The following is a 22,024-nucleotide window of genomic DNA, read 5'->3' as shown; positions in this document are numbered from 1 at the left end:
ATACAATTTAACACCCTAACTTCTTCCCCTACAAAAGACTGTCAATTGCTTGACCTTTGAAAACACATGTTGAGTTAGATTACAAGTGCATTATCTTGCACTCAGTATTTCACTAAAAATAAAGCAACAGCCAGGAATGTGCTACGAGAAAAGCTGCCTATGATCGTTAAAGTCTCTCACTGGAGAGGGACGTGCAGTTACGTAGAAGGAGGAGAGCTTACTGAACTCTGTGAAGCTACTCGTTTGTACACAAGCTCTCGATAAAGGGAGTCCCAGGAGGGAACTGTAAGCTGCTATATAGTAAGGTCATGTAAGCATTCTACATATCTGCCTTTCATCAAGGACTAACCTCCAGTCCGGTCAGACCTCAAGTGCGGCGAAAGCCGCAGTCTTTTACCGGAACGATCATTCTGGACATTAGTCTTACAGAGTACACCTTTGTGCTAGCACAGCCGAATCTCATGATACCAGTTACACAAAAAGAGGCCGATTAGCTTCTAATGTTAATGTAAAATAGATATATAAACCTATATATCTATAAGGATAGATATACAGGTATAGGTATACATAGATATATATAGAAATATATATTTACAATAAAAATTACATTATCCTGTATTTGAAGAACATTGGAATGTGAGCTATTCCTAACTCCTGGTGGGTTTGTGCGTGAGCGATAGGTGTTAGGTTTTTTTCTTCTGCTCTCTCCAGTGAGTTCTATGGGGAGAATACATTAGTGCAGTCGCAATATTTGTTTAGCGCATGTTGGGTATTGTTAGTGCACAAACTTTTTACTTTCAACTTGTAAAACACGCACTACCAGATGCACTCAAAAAACTTCCGTCTAGCGAAGTTTATGTTCGAGCAAAGAATACTAAATAGCGCTCCACTCATAATCTAGCCCTATCTTGGAAAAAAATAATGTATGGTTATAAAGCTTGTGAAAGTTTTAACTATAGATATATAGCTACGTTTTTAATAATTAGTTAAAAAAAACAACAGTAAATGAAAAGCAAAATAATGCGATAAGTCTGTTTACTGTAGTTTTCATTTTATATATAAAAGATGCTATTTCCAGAAGCTAGTTGGTGCTAATAATGACCACTAAGCTCTAAGCATTTGATTCTGTTTTGGACAAAACACATTTAATTCCAAAGACAGAAGCTTTCAAATACCAGCCGCTCACTACATAAAGATCTTTGTGTTTGTTATCTATAAATGAATCTCTGTCCCAATGCTTTAACCAGAGAAACAGATAATTGTGTTTATTTGTTAAATAGTGTGCCCAGCTAAATCAGCAGATATCAAGCTGTCTGCTGTGAAACTACGCTGAGAAAATGCATTTTTAAAAGAATAGTAAAGTCCAAATTAAACTTTCATGATTCAGATAGGGCATGTCATTTTAAACAACTTTCTAATTTACTTTTATCACCAAATTTGCTTTGTTCTCTTGTTATTCTTAGTTGAAATCTAAACCTAGGTAGGCTCATATGCTAATTTCTAAGCCCTTGAAGGCTGCCTCTTATCTGAATGCATTTGACAGTTTTTCACGGCTAGACATCGTTAGATCATGTGTTTCATATAGATAACACTGTGTTCACGCATGTGGAGTTATTTACGAGTCAGCACTAATTGCCTAAAATGCAAGTCTGTCAAAAGATCTGAAATAAGGAGGCAGTCAGCAGACGTTTAGATACAAGGGCCTCTAGTTATCAAGGTCTGGCGGACCTGATCCGACACTGCAGATCAGGTCCGCCAGACCTCACTGAATACAGCGAGCAATACGCTCGCTGTATTCAGCATTGCACCAGCAGCTTACAATCGGCCACCAGCAGGGGGTGTCAATCAACCCGATCGTACTCGATTGGGTTGATTTCCGGCGATGTTTGTCTGCCTGCTCAGAGCAGGCGGACAGGTTATGGAGCAGCGGTCTTTGTGATACATATGCCCCAAGGTAATTATAAAAGGAGAAAAGTATATGTCTTTAACAGTGTTGGTTATGCAAAACTGGGGAATGGTAAATAAAGGGATTATCTATCTTTTTAAACAATAAAATGTTTGGTGTTTACTATCCCTTTAAGTGAATGATAATCTGTCTTATGATGTTGTTGCAGTCTGAAAAGTTAAAGCAACATTGCAGTTAAAATTGAAATGGTCATAAGTACATTTACATTTCTATTATATGCATGTTTGCGATATACTTCCATTAGCTATCACTATTACAGAGGTTGCTGCATACGTTCGTATTCATAGTGCCTAACAGTTGCCATAGTGTGAAACAGTTGACCCCATGTAAAAAAACTCCAGACAGACAAGGTTCGCTTTTGTTAATCACCCTGGTTGGACTAATCAGGGGTGATTTTAATTGTTCAGGTAGAGAATAAATTGAAAAAAAAGAATTCACTTCTATTACCGAATTTACTTTGATCTATTGGTACCCTTTTTAGAAGAACATACTTAGGCTCAAGACTGTGCATATCTCCAGTACTATATGGCAGCAGTGTTTCTATAAATGCTAAGGGGCCGATTTATCACAGCCTTAATTTGGCCGCATACCCCTGTTTCTGTCTTAAGACAGCCTCTGAGGCTGCGGACATCAATCCACCCGATCTCATACAATCAGATTGATTGACACCCCCTGCTAGCAAATCTGCTCAAGCAGTTCACCAGAACTGTTTTGCGCAATGATAAATGCCGACAGCGTATGCTGTCGGTATTTATCGATGTCTGGCGGACATAATCGCTACAGCGGATCATGTCCTCCAGACACTTGATAAATCGGCCCTATGCTTTCTTATAACTGCTCCTGATAACAAGGTTTCAATCACAGATGATATAGAAAGCACATTTTTTTGGGTGATCACAATCCAAAATGAATTTGTTCACTAAAACCTCAGTCTCAAAATTCCCAAATAAGTTCCCAAAATAAGTTTTTGGTTGTTAAGAACTTGTTATCAGGATCAAAATTAAGTTTCCAACCAAAACTATCAATGGAAAACAGCATGCAATACTAGGCACGGAACTCTGGATCAGCCACTTTCAAAATGACAGAAGAGAAAAGTAGGTTGCCGACTCCAAATTTCCTTAAAAAGGGAGCTTTATTATTTTATAGCAGGGTCCAAAATAGTAACATCAGTCACACATATGTAGCTGTTGCATTAAAAGGGATAAGCTTATGAGCTGGCCCATCTTTGGTTCAGCACCTGGTTAGCTTACCACCAATCATCCAGCTCGTATGCTTACATTCCTACTTTTTCAAATAAAGATAACAAGAGAACAATGTACAATTGTTAGTAGGCGTAAATTAGAAAGTTGCTTAAAATTGCATGTTCTATCTGAATCATGAAAGAAAGTATCCAATTAAGTTTGACTCCAGTTTTTTAGGTTATGTCTCTCAACATTTGCAACATCATTTTTGGTGTGCTTGTCCCTTTGAGTTCTCACATGACACATTTTATGATGCTCATGTATTGGTGTTTGCCATCTTTTTTTCTTAAAGGGATATGAAACCTAAACATTTTCTGTTGTGATTCAGACAGAGCCCACCATTTAAAAAAAGTTTCCTATTTACTTCTATTAATAAATTTGCTTTGATCCCATGATATTCAGTGTTGCAGAGATGCCTAGGTATGCACCTGGAGCCAGCACTACATGACAGTAAATAGTGCTGCCATCTAGTGTTCTTCAAATGGATATCATTCTGGCAAACTGCTGCCATGTAGTGCTTTAGATTTGGGCCAGCTCCTAAGCATACATCCTAGCCTTTCAACAAAAGATTACTAAGAATGAAGAAAAATTGATTATAGAATTAAATTAGAAAGATGTTTACTTTTGCATGTTCTACCTGCATTTACTTTATCATTTGTGATACATCATTATCAGCCTTTCTGTTTCTTGTGTAATATAGCTACATGTATACCTGCTTATTAACCTACAGGTACACTATTACTTTACTTAGTAGCATGGACCTAGTTTGATTGTTATTGTGACACCCCCACATTTAAGTACTAAAATGGAGCAAGTACTTCCACTTTTAAAAGAGAAGAGTCCCTTTTTAAAAGGAGATTTAACATGCTTAGTTTACCTTACAAAACCATAGGTATATGGAACAAAATAATCACCCAACACCAAATATATTGTTACATTAGACACTTTTTTGCACAAAGCAATCCATTATTGTTAGTATAAATCATAAGTGGCCTTGTGTCTACCCATCTGCCAGGTGATTATCATAACAATTACAAACAGCTGGCAGCATTGGTCCAGTTTGTGATGTGGGAGTTAGATAGTCTAAAAAACCCTTACTACCCCTCAGAGTGTCACGGAGGAGAGGGGGCAGCTTGTGAGGTCTTCCAGGGCCCCATCATGACTCACCCCTGAGGTTGTGTCCAGCATCAGGAGAAGGTCTGCGGCGTGACCTGGTGCAGGACAGTGGCGGTCATACGGAGGTGGAAGAGCCAGTGAGGAGGAAGTGGTGGGAGCATGTAGGTAGTTAAAATTATATGTGTGGAGGAGGCTTCTTAAGGTTTTCCCTATGAGGGTAGATATACGCTGCTTTTCTGGCAGCAAGGCCCTTAAGGGGTGTAGAGGAGGGAAGATCAGTAGGTTGGGGTGGCCCATGGTAGTGGGGGGGGGGGGTTGGAGCAAAGGGGGTTGTAAGGGGGGTAAGGTATGTGTGGGGGAAGGTGTGGAGTAACATTTATTTTCTTCATGCAACAGGAGACCGAAACGCTGCTGGAATTGGATGCTGGCAGCGACTTTGAGTAGGAGGATCCCATGGAGGGGTATCATCTAGAGCAGGGACAGCTGATCAGGTTGGTAAGCTGTCTGCTTTGGCTCAGCTTCTGCAATTCCTTAAACCACATGGGGGGGGGGGCAGGGGGCCTAGCAGGCACCAGTGTAGGACATCCTTGTCTTCTCATGGCTGGCATAGGTCTCGTTCTTCTATCAGTAGACCGTTGGAGCCTCAGTCCCCTACATTAGCTAGAGTAGAGGGATCTGTGGATAGTGAGAACAGGAGGGAGAGGGGGTGGTGCACTCATAGGAGGAGTAATGCCAGAGGAAGTTTAGATCACAGTAATGCTGGATTGTGACGGTGCTGAGAGAAGGATGGATCAGATGGGGAGTCAAACGGTGGCACATAGATAGGATGGACCAGGGATAGGGCCTCAGCCAGCAGGTGAAATGGCTGGGGGTGCCAGTGGGGTGGTATCTGGCTTGTTGACTGGTGAGGCAGTGTTGAATGGATTGAAGGCATTGCTCATGTGTTTAAAGGCTCCTAAGGGTGTGGAGTCAATGACTAGGGCATGGGTCCTAAGTAGTGGGGGGTGTCTGTGCAGGATTTAGGGGTCTCGGGGAGTAGGGAAGTTGTGAGCACTGGTTCGGCAGGTGTAGGGGCATCTGGGGGTTCCCTGTGGTTGTCAGAGATGGCTCTGAGGCATCTAAGCCTGTGTTTTATCAGTCCCTTGGGGATTCATCTTACAACTGATGTGAAAGAGAACATTTGGAAGCGAGATTTTTTAGAATTTTTTTCCCTATTGCTGCTAGATCAGGTCCTAAAAGAGGATGATAAAATGGACAAAGGAAAAAAAGAGGAAGAGGAGAAGAATAGTGGTAAAGGATGCTTGGTAATTGGTCCAAGGCCTTTTGTATTTGGGCTACTGTGGTGGCGGAGAAGTTTCCCAAATACGGAGCTTCTTTCTTCTGCTACTTTGACAAAATTTCAGGTGAGTATCGAACATGTGGGGGTAGGGCGTGGTGTAGATATGATGAGAAGTTTCTGGCAGCGGATGGCGATAAGGCCAGAGATGAGGTGGGATGATCGCGATATGGGCACATGGTTGAAGATTATGACCCCTCTTCATCGGCAGTCCTTGGGGAATGGAGCAGGTTTAGCTGGCGCTGATTGGTTTTGGTTCTGGGTCTGTCATCCCCTTTTGGGAGCAGAAAAGTGGGAAGTTTTCAGGAAATTTTAAGTGTGCGATTGAATTTCCTGGGATTTTTCAGAGAAAGATGTTCAAGGCTTTGGGGCAGTCCATCACCTGTCTTATCCTAAGGGCTCATCAATGAATAATGGTATTGATCCTGAGTTGGTGTTGCTTCAGTTTGCTTAATTTGATATGGTGGTTGACTTGGTCAGGAAGGCGGGACCCTGGGCTCTTTTGGCCAATGCAGATGTGAAGTCGGCCTTTTGGCTGTTGCCTGTGCATTCCAAGTGTCATAATTTGCTGGGGTGTTGCTTTGAAGGGTGATTTTTCATGGACCTTTGTTTGCCTATGGGGTGTTCAATCTCTTGCTCCTATTTTGAGAAATTCAGCACTTTTGTGGAATGGGTCATGAAGAGAGGATCAGGATTGTCTTCTATGGTCCATTACCTGGATTACTTTCTGTTTGTGGGCCCTGCAGGATCGTAGGTGTGCAAGTGACTGATGGACATGTTTAGCGTTGTGGAAAAGGATTTTGGGATAAGGTGAAGCATTTGAAGTCATCCATAGTGGATGTCCTGGGATCTGAGAAGATAAAATTATATCAACTCCAGTCCCTTCTCTCTGGAGCTGAGTTTTGCCTGCTGGATTATCCCCGTGGGTCGGATCTTCTGTCACCATTTATCTTTGGGTACGGTGGGGTCTCGGCACCCCATCATCACATCAGGCTGACTATGGACATTAAGGAAGATTTGAGGGTGTGAAATGCCTTCTTGAAAGATTTTAACGGTTCGTTGATCGTTCAGGAAGTGGTTTGGTCAGATGAGAATCCACAGTGTATCCAGCACAATCAAACTCAAAGCAGTGTGCAGGCTGTAATAGGGTAACTGCAAAACCCCAGAGTCACAAACTGCATACAAGATAACAGCCGCACCCCGTGTATCTTTTCAATCCTTTATTTTATCAAGATAACAGCCGCACCACAAGTAGTGCGGCTGTTATCTTGTATGCAGTTGGTCAGATGAGAGCTTGTGCTTGATTACGGATGTGACTGGGGCACACAGTTAAGAAGTTTATCTCAAGAGTAAGTTATGTGCTGAGGCGTAGCCAACAAGTTGGGTGGAATCTGGTCTGACTAAGAACCTGACTCTTTTGGAGCTGTTCCTACTGGTAGTGGCCTTGAAGGTTTGGGTGGTGGAGCTACGGGACAAGCGGGTTTGTTTCCATTCAAATAACATGGGGGTGGTTTTGGCGATATAGTGTTTATCTGCTAATTTGCCTCCAGTGGTGTGCCTGTTGTGGGTGTTTGTGTTGGAGGGTTTGAGGCTACATTTGTCATTTCGAGCTGTGCATGTCCCGGGCAAAATTAATACTATTACTGATGCTTTGTTCCATTTTCAGTGGGAGTGTTTCTGGGCTGGAGGCTCCAGATGTGGAAACGGAGGGTGTGGCTTGCCCGAGGGACCTATGGCTTTTAAGCTATCAGTAGTGTTTGATCTGGTTAAAGGGACTTTAACCCCATCTACATGGAGTGTGGCAGCTATGGGCTGTTGAGGCTGGTGGCTGGGGGTGGATTGAATCCAAGGAGGCCTGTCTGGAGGTTTGGTTGTGGTGGATCAGGCATTAGGTGTCTGCTGGGCTTTCTCCAGTGGAGGTGCATAGGAAATTAGCAGCCATGGCTTTTCTGTTCCAGTGGTTGCGTTTGGTTTACCTGACTAAAGTCTTTTTGGTAAGGATGACTGTGAGAGGGTTATGTAGAGGCAGGATGAGGAAGGATGGAAGGCTGACAGTGGGTCAATTTGTTCATCTGAGTTTAAACTTTTTTTTATTTAGGGTGGATTTTTCTGGCCTTCTTTAAGTTTTTTCATATTTGAACTAGTTGGAAAGAACAGGAGAGTTGCTAGTGGTCTGCAGCGGCAGGATGTTCAGTTGAGGGCAGAGTTCTTGAGGCGTGGCTGCACCAGTCCAAAACAGACCAGTTGGGTAAGGGTAGGTTGGTTCATTTGTATACAGTTGGGGGGCTTTGTTGCCTGCTATGGGCTGTGCAGGAGTTTTAATGGTTATGCCTTCTTAATTCATAGTGATGGTTCGATATTATTGCAATTTCAGTTTATTTCAGTTTTCAAAAAAGCAGTTGTTCTCTTTGGGGATTGATGGAAAAGAGTTTGGGTTGCATTCTTTTCACATTGAGGCAGCAACAGAGGCAGAAAGTTTGGGGTTAGGTCCTTCAGTCATTAAAATAATTGACAGATGGAGGTCTGAAAGGTTCCATGTGTATGTGAGGCCTGGGCTGACTTTATGAGTAAGTGGGGTTAATATTTTCTTTTGTTCTACAGGTCCTGTGAGGTGTTGGCTGGTTGGGCACTATATTTACTGGGCATGCAGAGCATCAGCTGTAAAAGACAAGTGTGTTCAACTGGGATTTAGTCAGGGTGGGGTTTCTTTAAGTTGGTTTGGGATTCGGTGGATGAGATGGGATCAGCTGGTTGGTATGGTTGTAGACTATGCCAGACACCCCCCATATCCTGGTTCTACATGCAGGTGGTAATGATTTGTTTTTTATGTACCAAAAGCAGTTGTTGGACAGGATCAGGTGGGTCTTGGATAGGTTAGAGGATTTATTTCCTGGTCTGGTGATACTGTGCTCGGATATTGACTGCAGGTTGATGTGGAGGTCAGTGTGGGATTTGACTAAGCTGGAGAATCCCAGATGGAAAGTCAATAGAATGATTAGAAGTCATGCAAAGAAGTTAAGGGATATTTTTTTGAGGAGCGTAGAGTTTGAGGGGGAGTCAGGGAAATGTTTTTATTTGAGGGACGGTGTGCATTTGAATGAGGTTGATCTGCACTTGTTTAATGTTACCCTTAAAGAAAGGATTAAAAGGCAGTGTCTTTGGTGGACAGTGCTCAAGTATAAGCTGTGGTGGGGTGCTTGCTCTGGGTGCTATTGGCTTACACTATTTGAGTGGACATTTGGTACCTCCTGTTAGGGTAATAGGAGAGGTTGGGTTATTGGGGGGTGTGCCTTGTGATTGGAGGCACATGGGGAGTGGTTAGCAGGGCAAGCTCTGTTGGTGTTTGAAAGGTTTATATATTTGTTGTTAATATGTTAATCAAACAAGCTAAGGCCTTTTCATCCCAGATATGTTTTTCTGTTTTTATTTATGAGGATTGGGTATGGTTTTAATGATTGGACAATATGGGGTCGTACCATTATCCTTCACAGTGCAGTTCATTCTATGCACCATGAGGGGAATAGATGCTGCTGAATTTAATGGGGAAACACTCACAACTAGCAGATATTACAAGGGACGGGCACAATAATAAGGGACAGGTATAATTCTCTCTGATTTGCAGGATTTTTTGAGCTGTAATTTTGTAGCATTTTTTTCTGTAAGAGATTTGTTTCATGGGCAGTTTTTATTAAATCTAGCCCTATGTTTTATTGATTTGTAGAGTCATGTTTGTCCCTATGTAACAATGTAAAGTGCTTTTAAACATACTGGAGCTTTATAGGTATATTCACATACTATTCCCAATTCATCTTGTTCTGGGAAATAAAGCTTTTTGACTTTATACCAACCATTTTGTACAATATCAAATTTACTGCACAGTTCTGCATCTGCTTTTTGATTAATTGTGCCACCTGCTGACCATTTTTTCTTCTTCTAGTTTTAGACTCAAATCCTAGAATGTGCATTATACACATAACGCACAGTACTTTTTATTTCTAAGACAGAGTATGCATAAGTAGTAATGGCTTTTAAAAAGTATATTTCAAGTTGAAGGTGCAGAGACTGCAGAATGAAAAGGACACAAAATAACTTTGGTGGTAAATGCATTACAATTTAAATGTGTTAAAATAAGTTTGCATAAAGTTACATTCAATTTTATTTTGAATTTAAAGCTAACATTACAAGGACACAAAATGGGAGGCGGAGCCTACAGTTGTAGAGACAAGACGTGTCTTGTGGGAGCTCCTGGTTCTACTACAGAGTTTCAAGCAATATTTTATTGTTTTCCTTTACAAAATTTCTCATCCTGTGGTTAGGGGCCTTAAGATCGCTACAAGATTCAAGAAATTGACAATCCTGGAGGAAACTCTCTGGATTGACCTCTCTGTCTGAATTCTGCAGCTAGGCCTCAAGGCTGTCGCATTCACAAAGAGTCTGGCAGTTTCTGGAGCCGGGGCTTTTGCATATCCCCCCCCCCCCCCCCTGGGAGACTGGGGTTAAAAGTAGTACTATTTACTACACATCATCAATACAACTTTCTGGTAATATGAGGGCACCAGAAAATGCCATTACTAGGCAAGACATGCAACGTATTCTTCATGAACATGCTTTGAGCCTTACTAAGATTATTAGTGAAGCCTGGAACATCACGGCTGTACATCAGGTGTCAGACACAGCTTTCCCTGACAGGGGTGTGATAGCGGCGAATGCTGCAGAGAGCACTATAAGGAACAAACTGGAAAAGGCTGAGACTACTGTGGCATATACAGCACCTGAGCGCCTGCAGGAGTCTAAGTGGACAGCTGCAACGCCGGAGCTAACTGACTGCTTCCCTGCCAAAGTACCCTTATTTACCGATATGGAGTTGAGTAAGGAACCCTACCTGAATACAGTGCGCTCTCTAACTCCTGATCTGTTGAATTTCCTGTCTCCATCCCTATATGTCAGGCCGGAAAACAACCAGTACATGGAGCCGTAGCACCCGCTGTGCATTGGCCCTCAACAGCTCCTTCCGTAACTGTCTCCTCAATTTGACTGATCCGATCCTACCCCTGGAGAGAGTGCGGAGGAGGGCGTCCGACTTCCTTGCCTTTAGGTTGGACTTGTGGTGGGCTGGAGACCCATACAGTGTGATACACGAGAAGAATCTCTCATGGAGCGTGCGACTTGCACTTCCATCCCATCATAAGCAAAGAAGTATTCAAGTCAGGATGGGACAATTGGATATGTACCTTAGTCTCACTGTAAATCTTCTCACAAGGACTGGAGTGGGCTAACTTCATTATCAAGCAGACGGACACCTGCCCAATATGAAAAGCAGGTACACGGTATCTTGGTCTGCCTAATATGACCAGTGGGTTGATGATTCTGGAGAGCTGAGGTGGGGCAGTACAACAATCCACACTTCACAGAGCTGGCGTTAACTGTTTCTAACAGAACTTTACTTTAACTTTCAGAGACATATTCATTTTTTTTTTTTTGGAGTGTGTATGAACGCTTAACCTGTACAGTATATCAACATTTTTATTCTCTAGTGTGGCAGTGTACATTCTGAGGCAGACATTAATTATTCCAGACTTCGTTAGATGGATGATTTCATATATTAGTTTTCATTTGTTTTCTACTTGACTTCTACATGACTATATATGTACTATGGTTGTTATTTATTTTGGAGTCTACTCTGGGTTTATATTGCAGACCTGTGTGACACTGTGTTTGAATTGTAATACCTATACCTATGTATGTTCATTGTTGCTGCAGATTGTGTGAAAAATATATTTTTTTATTACACACAGATACCAGGTTTCACCACTAGAGGGGAGTAAAGTTTTACCTATAACCACTACCCTCTCAGCTGTATCCATTGTAGAGCAGCACCTAGAGTGCGGCAGTTACATTCTGGTAGGTAAGACACAGAGTAACCTTAACAAATACTCTATATATACCCCTTGGTTCTCTAGTATGTAATTTGTAGCAATCTTTATTAAGTCTGTAATGTTCTAGTCCTGTTTACCACATTATTGTTGTCCCTATCACACTCTGTTCTGCATCACCCTCTAAAATACCTTAGACCTAAGAGTGGCCTGATTTTTTATTTTATTTTCTCCCCAAAGTCCCCCAGTATCTCATCACTCTGGTTCAGGAGACCGAAATGTGGCCCCCTTATGTTTTCTGGGGGGAAACTACTGTACCATTTTATTTCTTATGATATTTTAAGGGGATGCATTATAATGGGAGTGCTTAACTTCTCATACGCTATAATACAAATTTGTATTATTATTTGTTTTGTACTGTATGTTCACTTGTTTTGATTTCCTTTCTTTTTCGTTATGCTTTTTGAACATTGTTATTTCTTATTCTAAATAAAGCTTTTTGAAAACTTAAAAAAAAAAAGACATGAAATCCACATTTTTTTTTCATGATTCAGATAAAACATACATTTTTAAACAACTTTCCATTTTACTTCTTTTATCAATTTTGCTTCATTCCCTTAGTATCCTTTACTGAAGGAGCAGCAAAGCGCTACTGGGTGCTAACTGAACACATAGGTTGAGCCAATGGGGCATATTTATCAAGATCACCGGAAACAGAAGTCTAAAGATCGCTGCAACATAACCTGAGCACCCACAATCAGAGATAAAATTGTTAAGAGTCATTTTATCAAAAATGTTAACAAAAGAAAAGACAACCTCAAGGGCACACACCCTTGTGGAACATGTAAGTTCTGCCCATATATGTGTAAAGTTCAACAAATGGAGATCTTTCCCAAAGGGACTATATATATGAATGACTTCTACAATTGTAGAACTAGAAACATCATATATTGCATACAGTGTGTTTGCAACAAAAGATATGTGGGCATGTCAACTAGAGAACTAAGAACAAGACTTGGGGAACATATTGGCAATATCCGTAACGCTGAAAAAGATCTGGAAAATGGAAAGAAAATTACATCAGTTGCCAAACATTTTCTAGACAAACATAAAGGAAAACCTGACTTAACATGCTGGATATTACAGAGAATTAGACCAGGGATTAGAGGCGGTAACATTGAAACGACTCTTCTAAGAGAAGAGACAAAATGGATTTTCAGACTTCAGACCATGGCCCCCAAAGGCCTTAATGAACAACTATCTTTTAGTTCATACTTATGAAACGATCATACTTATAGACCACACTGATCCTTCCCATATACATGTATGAGAATCAGAAAGATGCCACAGATTATATGTTCAATAATGTTGAATCAGAGAGTATAGATAATCTCACATACAATGACATATATTTGTTTCTGATCCAATGGATGATAACATCAGAAAACCAAGAAATGGTGTATGTCAATACATGAGTATGGGTAGTTATAACATACAACAGGTATAAGAATAAACAATTAGCATAACCACACAAGGGAACCTACATAATTTAGCTATATCTGAGTTGTTATACCATAATAGAGTTCTACCACATTCTCTTGATATCCAGATATCTATACAGAGTAAGCATAGATGACCTCAAACCTCCAGAGGTGCCCTTTTAATATCCCAATTTAAGATCTCTTCATATGAAAATGATAATCATTGATCTATACAATCAAGTTATGTCATAGAACTATTGGGAGTTAACACCCTTGTTAATATCCTAACATAACGGTACCTAGATATAAGTAACAAACAATTATGAACATGTAAAAAACACATGAATATGGATAGTAAGAAGAAAGAATGGACAGTGATAAACACTGATCCATCCATCTATATCGTAACAACAATTCTGTGTGAACATGGTAAACATATAAATAAGGATGTTTTAAAAACAAAAAGATCAAAACAGAATCTAATAATTTAATACTTTAGGTATTTAATATAAAGAAACGAACATATTGACAAACAGATTACTTTTTCAAAAAGAGCATTTATGCACAAGCTACACATCCGTGTGGATGTGTTAATACACATGTGGGACACGAGATCAGAACCCAATTATTTTAATAAATTCTTTTTCTGACAGATATTAAATATATTGATGTTCACATAAAAGATTTTCCCAAATAATCAGCACTGCCCATTTTTTAGAATAAGATACATCCGTTTAAGATACCAGTTTAACAGAATAACGGAATTAATACAAGTGGTTAATATTGTCTAAGGTGTGTAAACACGGATAAGCTTCTCAAAAGATGAGGCAACTCACATTAATACCAAGTATTAGTACGGTTTTCATCCGATCACAACATCTAAGATATGCATGTGTACGCTCAGCATAGGCGATTGTCAATGGGACGCACTTCATAAGTATTCCGTAATAGCTAACATTTGCGTAACACAAAGCAATATATACGTGATCTGTGAAAATCCTATTCCTAACCTTTTGTTTACATTTGGGCCGGTGATTGTAACCTTATTGGCCGGCTATATTACACACCTCCATCTCCCTAACCCAGTAATATACAACTATTTCCAATGACGTTACCAATGCCTTAGGATTGGTTACCCCTATCACGTGCTTTACACACACCTCTTTTTTGATTGGCTGGCGTAAATATAAATGAGGAGGCACAAAGGACGTTCGGCGCCTTTGACAAAGCAGTAGGCGAAACGCGCGTCAGGCGTTCGCTCTGCTTCTCCTTATGCTCTATGTTTAAAATAGAAATTTCTTAATTTTGTTGGCCGTATGTCGGCAATTTAGCTTAAACTTGGTGGGTAAACTTGGTGGGTAGCTTAGCGGTTAAAAAACTTGCTGGTAAACTATTGTAAAATCATAGTATATGGTCAAAATCATAGTATATGGTCATTATAGGATTGTGGAGTATCCACAGTGTTCCTATATTTTTTGATAGCCTTACTTACGATAGCCTTATTCACTACCTTTAACCAAGTGATACTCTGTCCATCACCCATTAACGGGTTCTAAGCTGAAATATATTGATTTAGAATATTCTAATCTAGGGGTTATTCCCCTTATGTATAACGAGAAGCGCATATATATATCATTTTAATAAAAACAAGCTGTGTCACAGAACACTATCATATTATTGGAAGACGTCTCCAATAATACCTTAACTTCTCAGGGGGGTATTTACACTTAACACTGTGTAATTTTTTTTTTTTTTTTTTTTGGGGGCAATCTGTATATTTAAGAATTTATTAGGCATTACTCATGCTATCTTGTGGTCCAAACCAAACCAGTTAGTTTTTGGGTTGGGACAATGCTGCAAAATTGTTTAAGCACCTCACTCAGCCACCAGTAATTTACAACTAGTTTGGAATATAATATTACATATTTGATTCCCCATCAAATCGAGATCGCAATTCACACCAATAAGTTATACACTATCCCCCTGTGTGATCCCTGACACAGCAATTTTAATGTTCCTTTCACACCTATTTTTACCATAAGCAAGTTATGTTGGATGACTTAGATCATCTCTAGGGAAATTTGAAACTAATGAATATAAATAAATTCCCATGGTAATAGAAAACTAAATATAGATTGATAGAGGCTATTTATTAAACAGCATTTATCTAGCTGTTCCTATGTGACTTACAAATGACAATTTAGTACCATTTGGGATACATTTTTTGAAAACATCAAATCTCCCCATTTTATATGTTTTGTTTTCTTGTCATTTAAATATTTTAAAGATATCAATAAAAGTTATATTTTAATCTTTTCCTTAGTGCCTTTTCTACAATATCAGATCGAAAATAAAGTTTTCCATTTAAGTGTGCCACAAGATACCTTCTTTTCTTTCCTTATATTTCTTTAACATAACCTGTCCGCCTGCTGTGAGGTGGCGGACAGATATCAACCCGATCTAATACTATCGGGTAGATTGACACCCTCTGCTAGCGGCCGATTGGCCACGAATCTGCAGGGGGCAGCATTGCACCAGCAGTTCACAAGAACAGCTGGTGCAATGATAAATGCTGACAGCGTATGCTGTCTGCATTTATGGATGTGCAACGGACATTATCCGCAATATCGGATCATGTCCGCTCTCAGCATCATAAATAGGCCCCATTGACAGGAGGCATATATATGTAGCCACCAATCAGGAACTAGCTTACATAAGTGCATTGCTGCTCCTAAGCCTACCTAGGAATGCTTTTCAACAAAGGATACCAAGGGAATGAAGCAAATTAGATAATAATAGTAAAATGGTAAAATGGAAATTTGTTTAACCCCTTTACTACCAGGAATTTCAGAGCAACACTTGCCAAAAATACCAGTAAATGTTGCTAACATTCCAAACTATATACCGTATTGTGCCGCATATAGGCCGCACCCTTAAAGTTTGGTGCCATTTTGAAGAAATGTAATTTTAAAGAAAATATGCACATTAGTTGCACAAGCTGCAATGTTTGCAAGTGATGGAGACCTGGATTCCCAAATGTGCAAGCAATGAGTACCAATGCAGGGGGCCAGATCCCAGGGGATCCTTTTCCACTTTCCGAAGAGTATAGAATAAAACAAAGGAAAGATGCTGCACTCCTTAGTAATTTCAAATGTGAAAAAAACCTTTATTCAGCCATTAAATCTGTAATGGCTGAATAAAGGGTTTTTTCACATTTGAAATCACCAGTACTAAGGAGTGCAGCATCTTTCCTTTGTTTTATTTTAACTTATCGTATTAAAGCAATATTTTATTTATTTTAGCAGGTATGATGTGAGGGCAAAAAACCCCAACTTTCTTACCAGAAAATATCAGTATCGCAACTGACTCACATGTCCCTTGTGCTCTGCCCACTTCCTCCCTCCTAATTCATATGTCCGTTCTCAGCATTACACTATGCTCAGCATTACCGCATCTTCACAGCAGTGGCTAATGCATATGAGCATCCTGCCAAACCTACCAACTATCGTCCCTCTCGCAAAACCACCCAACTCCGGTGGACTACATTACCCATAAGGCCACAGGGTGCACCGGAAGTTCGGCAATACTGCACATGTATGATTTAGCTGAAAAACACCCGATTATAGGCCGCGCCCCGCATATAGGCCGCACTGCAAATTTAAAGCTACAGATCAAGGGAAAAAAGTGCGGCCTATATGCGGAACAATACGGTATATATAATCATATAAAAAATAGTTAACTTTTTCCCAAACTTTGAGTTTCCCACTGAAATGATTTACATACCGCTTGTGCAGTTAGGACACAAATATATGCAAAAGCTTCTCTGGGGTCCCCTTTGTTCATAAATAGTAGACATGCATGGCTTTGCCATTGGTTTTTGGTAATTAGAAGGCCACTAATTGCAGCTGTGCGCCACACTTCGGAAATTACTGGCAGTGAAGGGGTACTTATTAGGGTTATAGGAGCTCGCATGATGGTGTGCCTGTGTTAGGGACTCAGGCTAAGGAAAGGACCTTGACGTGGTGCCTGAGCATTCCCATTTGGCCAGATGCGGTGACTAACCTTTCCAGTTGTGATTTTATCTTAGCTGTGAGCTAGCTGACGCTGACCGGGGGAAACGCGTCAGGGTGTTGAACTGACAATCTAGGCTGGAAAAAGGGTCCTGGTATCCTGCACTCACAACAGCCACAGGACTTGCTGACAAGGTATCCGGATTCACCTGCCAGTCATATCCAGTGCAGCAGCGCTCGGCAATTACAACAAGCCGGCTGTGGGAAGCAACAAGAACTGTACCACCCATGATCCTCCTAATTGCAGTACACTTATTTTAATCTTGTAAGTGCATATATATTTGTGTATTATACTGTGTCATTAAACGCTTTCACTTGAGTCCTGCCTTTTGCGCCATTTCTTCTCTTTCCATACATACTTATTAGGGTTATAGTATTCTATTGTAAGGATTACCATCCCACCTTACACCTCCCACTTCTCCCACCATAACTTTTAACTTCAGAGTCAGATTAAAATGCCTAAATCAGTTTGTATTGCTTTGATCTGTGTAATCAACTGCTGTCGTCATTTTTTATGTTCAATAAATAGCCTGCTGAGTATCCAGTGACAGCTCCAACCAGCTGTACCTGCTGACAGCCTCACCCTCTACTGCACAATTCAAGCATCAGTGTATTCTGGACTTTGTTACTGCAACCTACTTAATTATTCTCAACGTTGTATTGGACTTCTGGACTTTGTATTGGAGTGTTCTGCATTGGGCCTATGTTCAAACTTGCTGTTTCAGTAAAGCAAATAAACTTTTATAATAAGTAATTCAAATTATCAGATGTGTCCCAGTCTATCTATCCACACCATTAATTCACAGGCTTTTGGAGGGCACATTATTAACAAATTTGGTGGGTAATTAAACAAAATCATTCAAGACCTGTCAAATAATTTTTTTTAGTTAAACCAAGGAAAGATTTCAGAGGAATAATGAATGACTTAATACTTAGGACTCTAGTTAATGCTTTGGGTATCCTGTATGATGTATCTTCTGCTCAGTTTGTGAGCCCTACTGAAAGGAAAGTTGCCTGCGGAGGATTTTATCTGTGATTTTCATTGCATTTACAGTGATATTCATTGGAATGCTCTTGCTCTTTTGGATCAGTGTTGCCTGGGCTTTTCTGAGCAAATTAAGGATGAACTGTTCTTTTCTGGATTAATAAGATTATTAACCCTTGATGTTAATGCAACCCCTTTCTGTTATGATGACTTTGATTGACAACCTGACATTAACCCTTGACTTGCTGCATGACTATTATTCTGACTTACACAAGCTAACCTGTGGATCTGCAGTTTATTCAAAGTCTGCACCACATCTCCTACAAATGTGCTTCCTGTCACCAAATCCAGTAATTGTCATATTACCTTATAGCCAGATAGTAAAGTTTAATTCATCACTCCAGAGAACACATTTCCATTGCTCCAGAGTAAAGTGGCGTACTGTACATTACTCCAGCCGATGCTTGTCATTGCGCATGTTATTATGAGGCTTGTGCACAGCTGCTTAGCCATGAAAACCCATTTCATGAAGCGTGCAATGCACAGTTCATTCACCTATGTTTCTTTTAGGTAATGTAGAACTCTGTAGTGACTGATGCAACAGATGATTGGAGATTTTTACATGCTACACACTTCAGCACTTTGCAGCCTTGGGGCTTCATGTACGAAGCAGCGAAAGCTGCTCCGGAGCCTTTGCGGGGCAGGTTCGCATATGCGAGCCTGCTTCCCGCAATGTAAGAAGCAGCGGTCATTAGACCGCTGCTTCCTACACCCTACGCCACCTCTTAGGTGGCGAAGCAAAATCACCGAGAGCTCGCTCGCTCTCGGTGATTGACAGCCCCTTCAGTCGCGTGATTGGTCGCGCGACTGAAGGGGCGGGCATTACACACTCCGCTGAGTGTGTAATGGTACATACGGGCAAAGCGGATCAATAGATCCGCTGCCCGTGTGTAGCGGAGGCGGGCGGACAGCTTCGCGAGTTAAGAAGCTGTCCGCCCGCCTCTTAGTACATGGAGCCCTTGGTCTGTGAATTGCAGTGGCTGCCACTTCCTGGCTGACCAGTTGCAACACTTTAGATGCTTCCACTTCACAAAAATAGCACTTACAGTTGACTGATCTAATAGAACAGATATTTCACAAACTGACTTGACACATTTAAAATCACTGAGCTATTCAATAATAATAATTAATATTACTTTTTGCCATATAGTATATATGTGTGTGTGTATTTTAATATTAATATTAACCAATTCATGAAATAGTTTCATCATTTGTTTCTTTGGAAAATAGATTACAATTTCCAGTTTTACAATATTTATTATAAAGGATTTATAGAGCAAAATGCACTGCATATAACCAATGACGCCATCCATTCTATGGAGAAAGAGAAAGTTCTGAAATATGTATTACATAATTAACTACACAGCTAAGTATGGTTTAAAAATCCACAAGATAAAAAAGGTGTCAGATCAAGAACGTTCTGATGGATCCTATCTTTTCTTTTCATCATCATCCAGTTCTGTCAAACAGCAGTTGCATAAGAGTTGTGTATATTTTGTTATGGATCCTGCCAAAATAAGTTAAAAAAAAAATACAGCAGTTAGATATTTACTACTACTAGAAAACTAACTCATCATTTATTTAAGCCTGATTACATTAATTACCATAACCTTCCACTTGCCTTTAAACTCATCTGTTTGGGACTGATGCTGACTGCACTTACATAGCTCTTGATTATTTTTATGTTATTGTGCCTCCTATTCCAAAATCTAGATATTCTAAATGGTATGTGTTCTTTTGCCTTCTATTACTGAAGCCTGTTATTCTTAACATAGGATTTGTTTCCTGCCTGTTTCTGCTTTCATTTCCCACTGTCTCTGTTTCTGTCTACCCTTGATCATATCCTGTTAACCTGTTGTTTCTGCTAGGAACCTGATTGGAGCAACCCCTATTGCTTGCTTAGTCTTGTTTCTTGTTACAGCCATTCATTTGTCAGTTCAAGTCTACTCCTTGTGCCTCTATGCTGCTGCCCATGCCAGCCTGGTTCTGCTAGTTCTGTTCATTCTATCCTGTGCTGCTGCTAGCTCTCCTTTTTTTTTGCTGGTTCTGATCCTGAATAATTCCTACTCACCATTCCTGTTTCTGGTCCATCTGACATTTCTTAATATACTTGTTCTTAACCATTTGACTAAATCATTGGTCATTCACTCCATCCAGGACTAAATTCTCAGACACAGGGGTCAGTGTGTTACAATGAGGGATATTTATCAATCTGTGAACCGTGAATACGCTGGAATTCCGTTGCGTAATTGTGGCGAGCCTGATTCGCCTCATTTATCAAAGGCTACAGACCGGCAAAAGTTGAAATTTGTGACGTAACATTCGATCTGCCAGTCTCAATCCGACACAGATCGATGCTTACGTCATTACAGATGTTCCGAATACCAATTCGGCACTATCTGACAACTTTTGCAAGTTATCATATTTTGGCCCAGTGTACCTGCTTTTCAATTCGCCACCCTAAAGGCCACGGATGCCATAGGAATCAATGGGAGTCTGAAAGCAGCGAAAGCTCATGTTCGCTGCTGCCCGATATCCCATTGATTTATATGGTAGAATAAAAGTTACGTTTACACCTAACACCCTAACATAAACCCCGAGTCTAAACACCCCTAATCTGCCGCCCCGACATTGCCGCCACCTAAATAAAGTTATTAACTCCTATCCCGCCGCTCCCGTACCCCACCGCCACTAAATAAATGTATTAACCCCTAAACCCCTGGCCTCCCACATCACTACCACTTACTAAACCTATTAACCCCTAAACTGCCAGCCATAAACTAAATTAAGCTATTAACCCCTAAACCTAACAACCCACTAACTTTACATTAAATATTAACTCATCCCTATCTTATAATAAATTTAAATTTACCTTTAGAATTAAAATAAACTATATTAAACTATTAATTAACCTACCCTATTATACTAAAATTACATTAAACTATATTAAACTAATTATTAACCTACACTAACTATTATACTAAAATCACATTAAACTAACAATTAAATTAACTATATTACATATTTAAAAACCTAACCCTACTCAAGTTATTTAAATCTACTATTAAAAATTACTAAATTACAAAAAAATAACAGCTAAGTTACACAAAATAAAAAACACTAACACCGAGATTATGAGTTTGGCGTTAGCCTTAAAAAGCAGCGTTGAGAGGTCCCAACGCTTCGTTTTTTTCTAACGCTGGTATTACAAGTCTGACAGGTACAGGCTCACCGCTCACTTTTCTTCTGTGACTCGAGGCTACCGCAAATCCCCTTACGTCAATTGCGTATTCTATCTTTTTAATGGGATTTGCCTAACGCCGGTATTACGAGTCTTGGAAGAAGTGAGCGGTAGACCCTCTCCTGTCAAGACTTCTACCGCATTTAAAAGTTAGTAGTTATAGTAGTTAAGAGTTTTATGGGCTAATGCCGGAACATAAAACTCTTAACTAAAGTGCTACAAAGAACACTAACACCCATAAACTACCTATTAACCCCTAAACCGAGGCCCCCCACATCGCAAACACTAAAATACAAATTTTTAACCCCTAATCTGCCGACCGGACATCGCCGCCACCTACATTATACCTTTCAACCCCTAATCTGCTGCCCCTAACATCGCCGACACCTACATTATATTTATTAACCCCTAATCTGCCACCCCCAACGTCGCCGCCACCTACCTACAACTATTAACCCCTAATCTGCCGACCGGACATCGCCGCCACTTTAATAAATGTATTAACCCCTAAACCGCCGCACTCCCACCTCGCAAACACTAGTTAAATTTTATTAACCCCAATCTGCCGTCTATAACATCGCCGACACCTACTTACATTTATTAACCCCTAATCTGCCACCCCCATCGTCGCCGCTACTATATTAAAGTTATTAAC

General features: G+C 40.3%; 1 protein-coding gene across 3 annotated transcripts in view; it reads right to left on the bottom strand.

Moving 5' to 3' along the window:
* Nucleotides 1-19,365: 19,365 nt before the first annotated feature.
* LOC128661035 (Y+L amino acid transporter 2-like) overlaps nucleotides 19,366-22,024 on the bottom strand; it is a 102,122-nt gene continuing 99,463 nt past the window's right edge. For 2 of the 3 annotated variants that reach the window (XM_053715181.1, XM_053715183.1), the window contains exon 10: nucleotides 19,366-19,635. In XM_053715181.1, coding sequence (XP_053571156.1) covers nucleotides 19,559-19,635 — 77 coding nt within the window. In that variant the 3' untranslated portion in view covers nucleotides 19,366-19,558. The remainder of the gene's footprint in view (nucleotides 19,636-22,024) is intronic. The other variant, XM_053715184.1, reaches the window with a different exon arrangement.

The sequence above is a fragment of the Bombina bombina genome, chromosome 5 (genome assembly GCF_027579735.1).
Source record: "Bombina bombina isolate aBomBom1 chromosome 5, aBomBom1.pri, whole genome shotgun sequence".
NCBI classification, from domain to species: domain Eukaryota; kingdom Metazoa; phylum Chordata; class Amphibia; order Anura; family Bombinatoridae; genus Bombina; species Bombina bombina.
The sequence above is the reverse complement of the archived record's forward strand: the minus strand, read 5'-3'. Positions and strand labels throughout refer to the sequence as shown.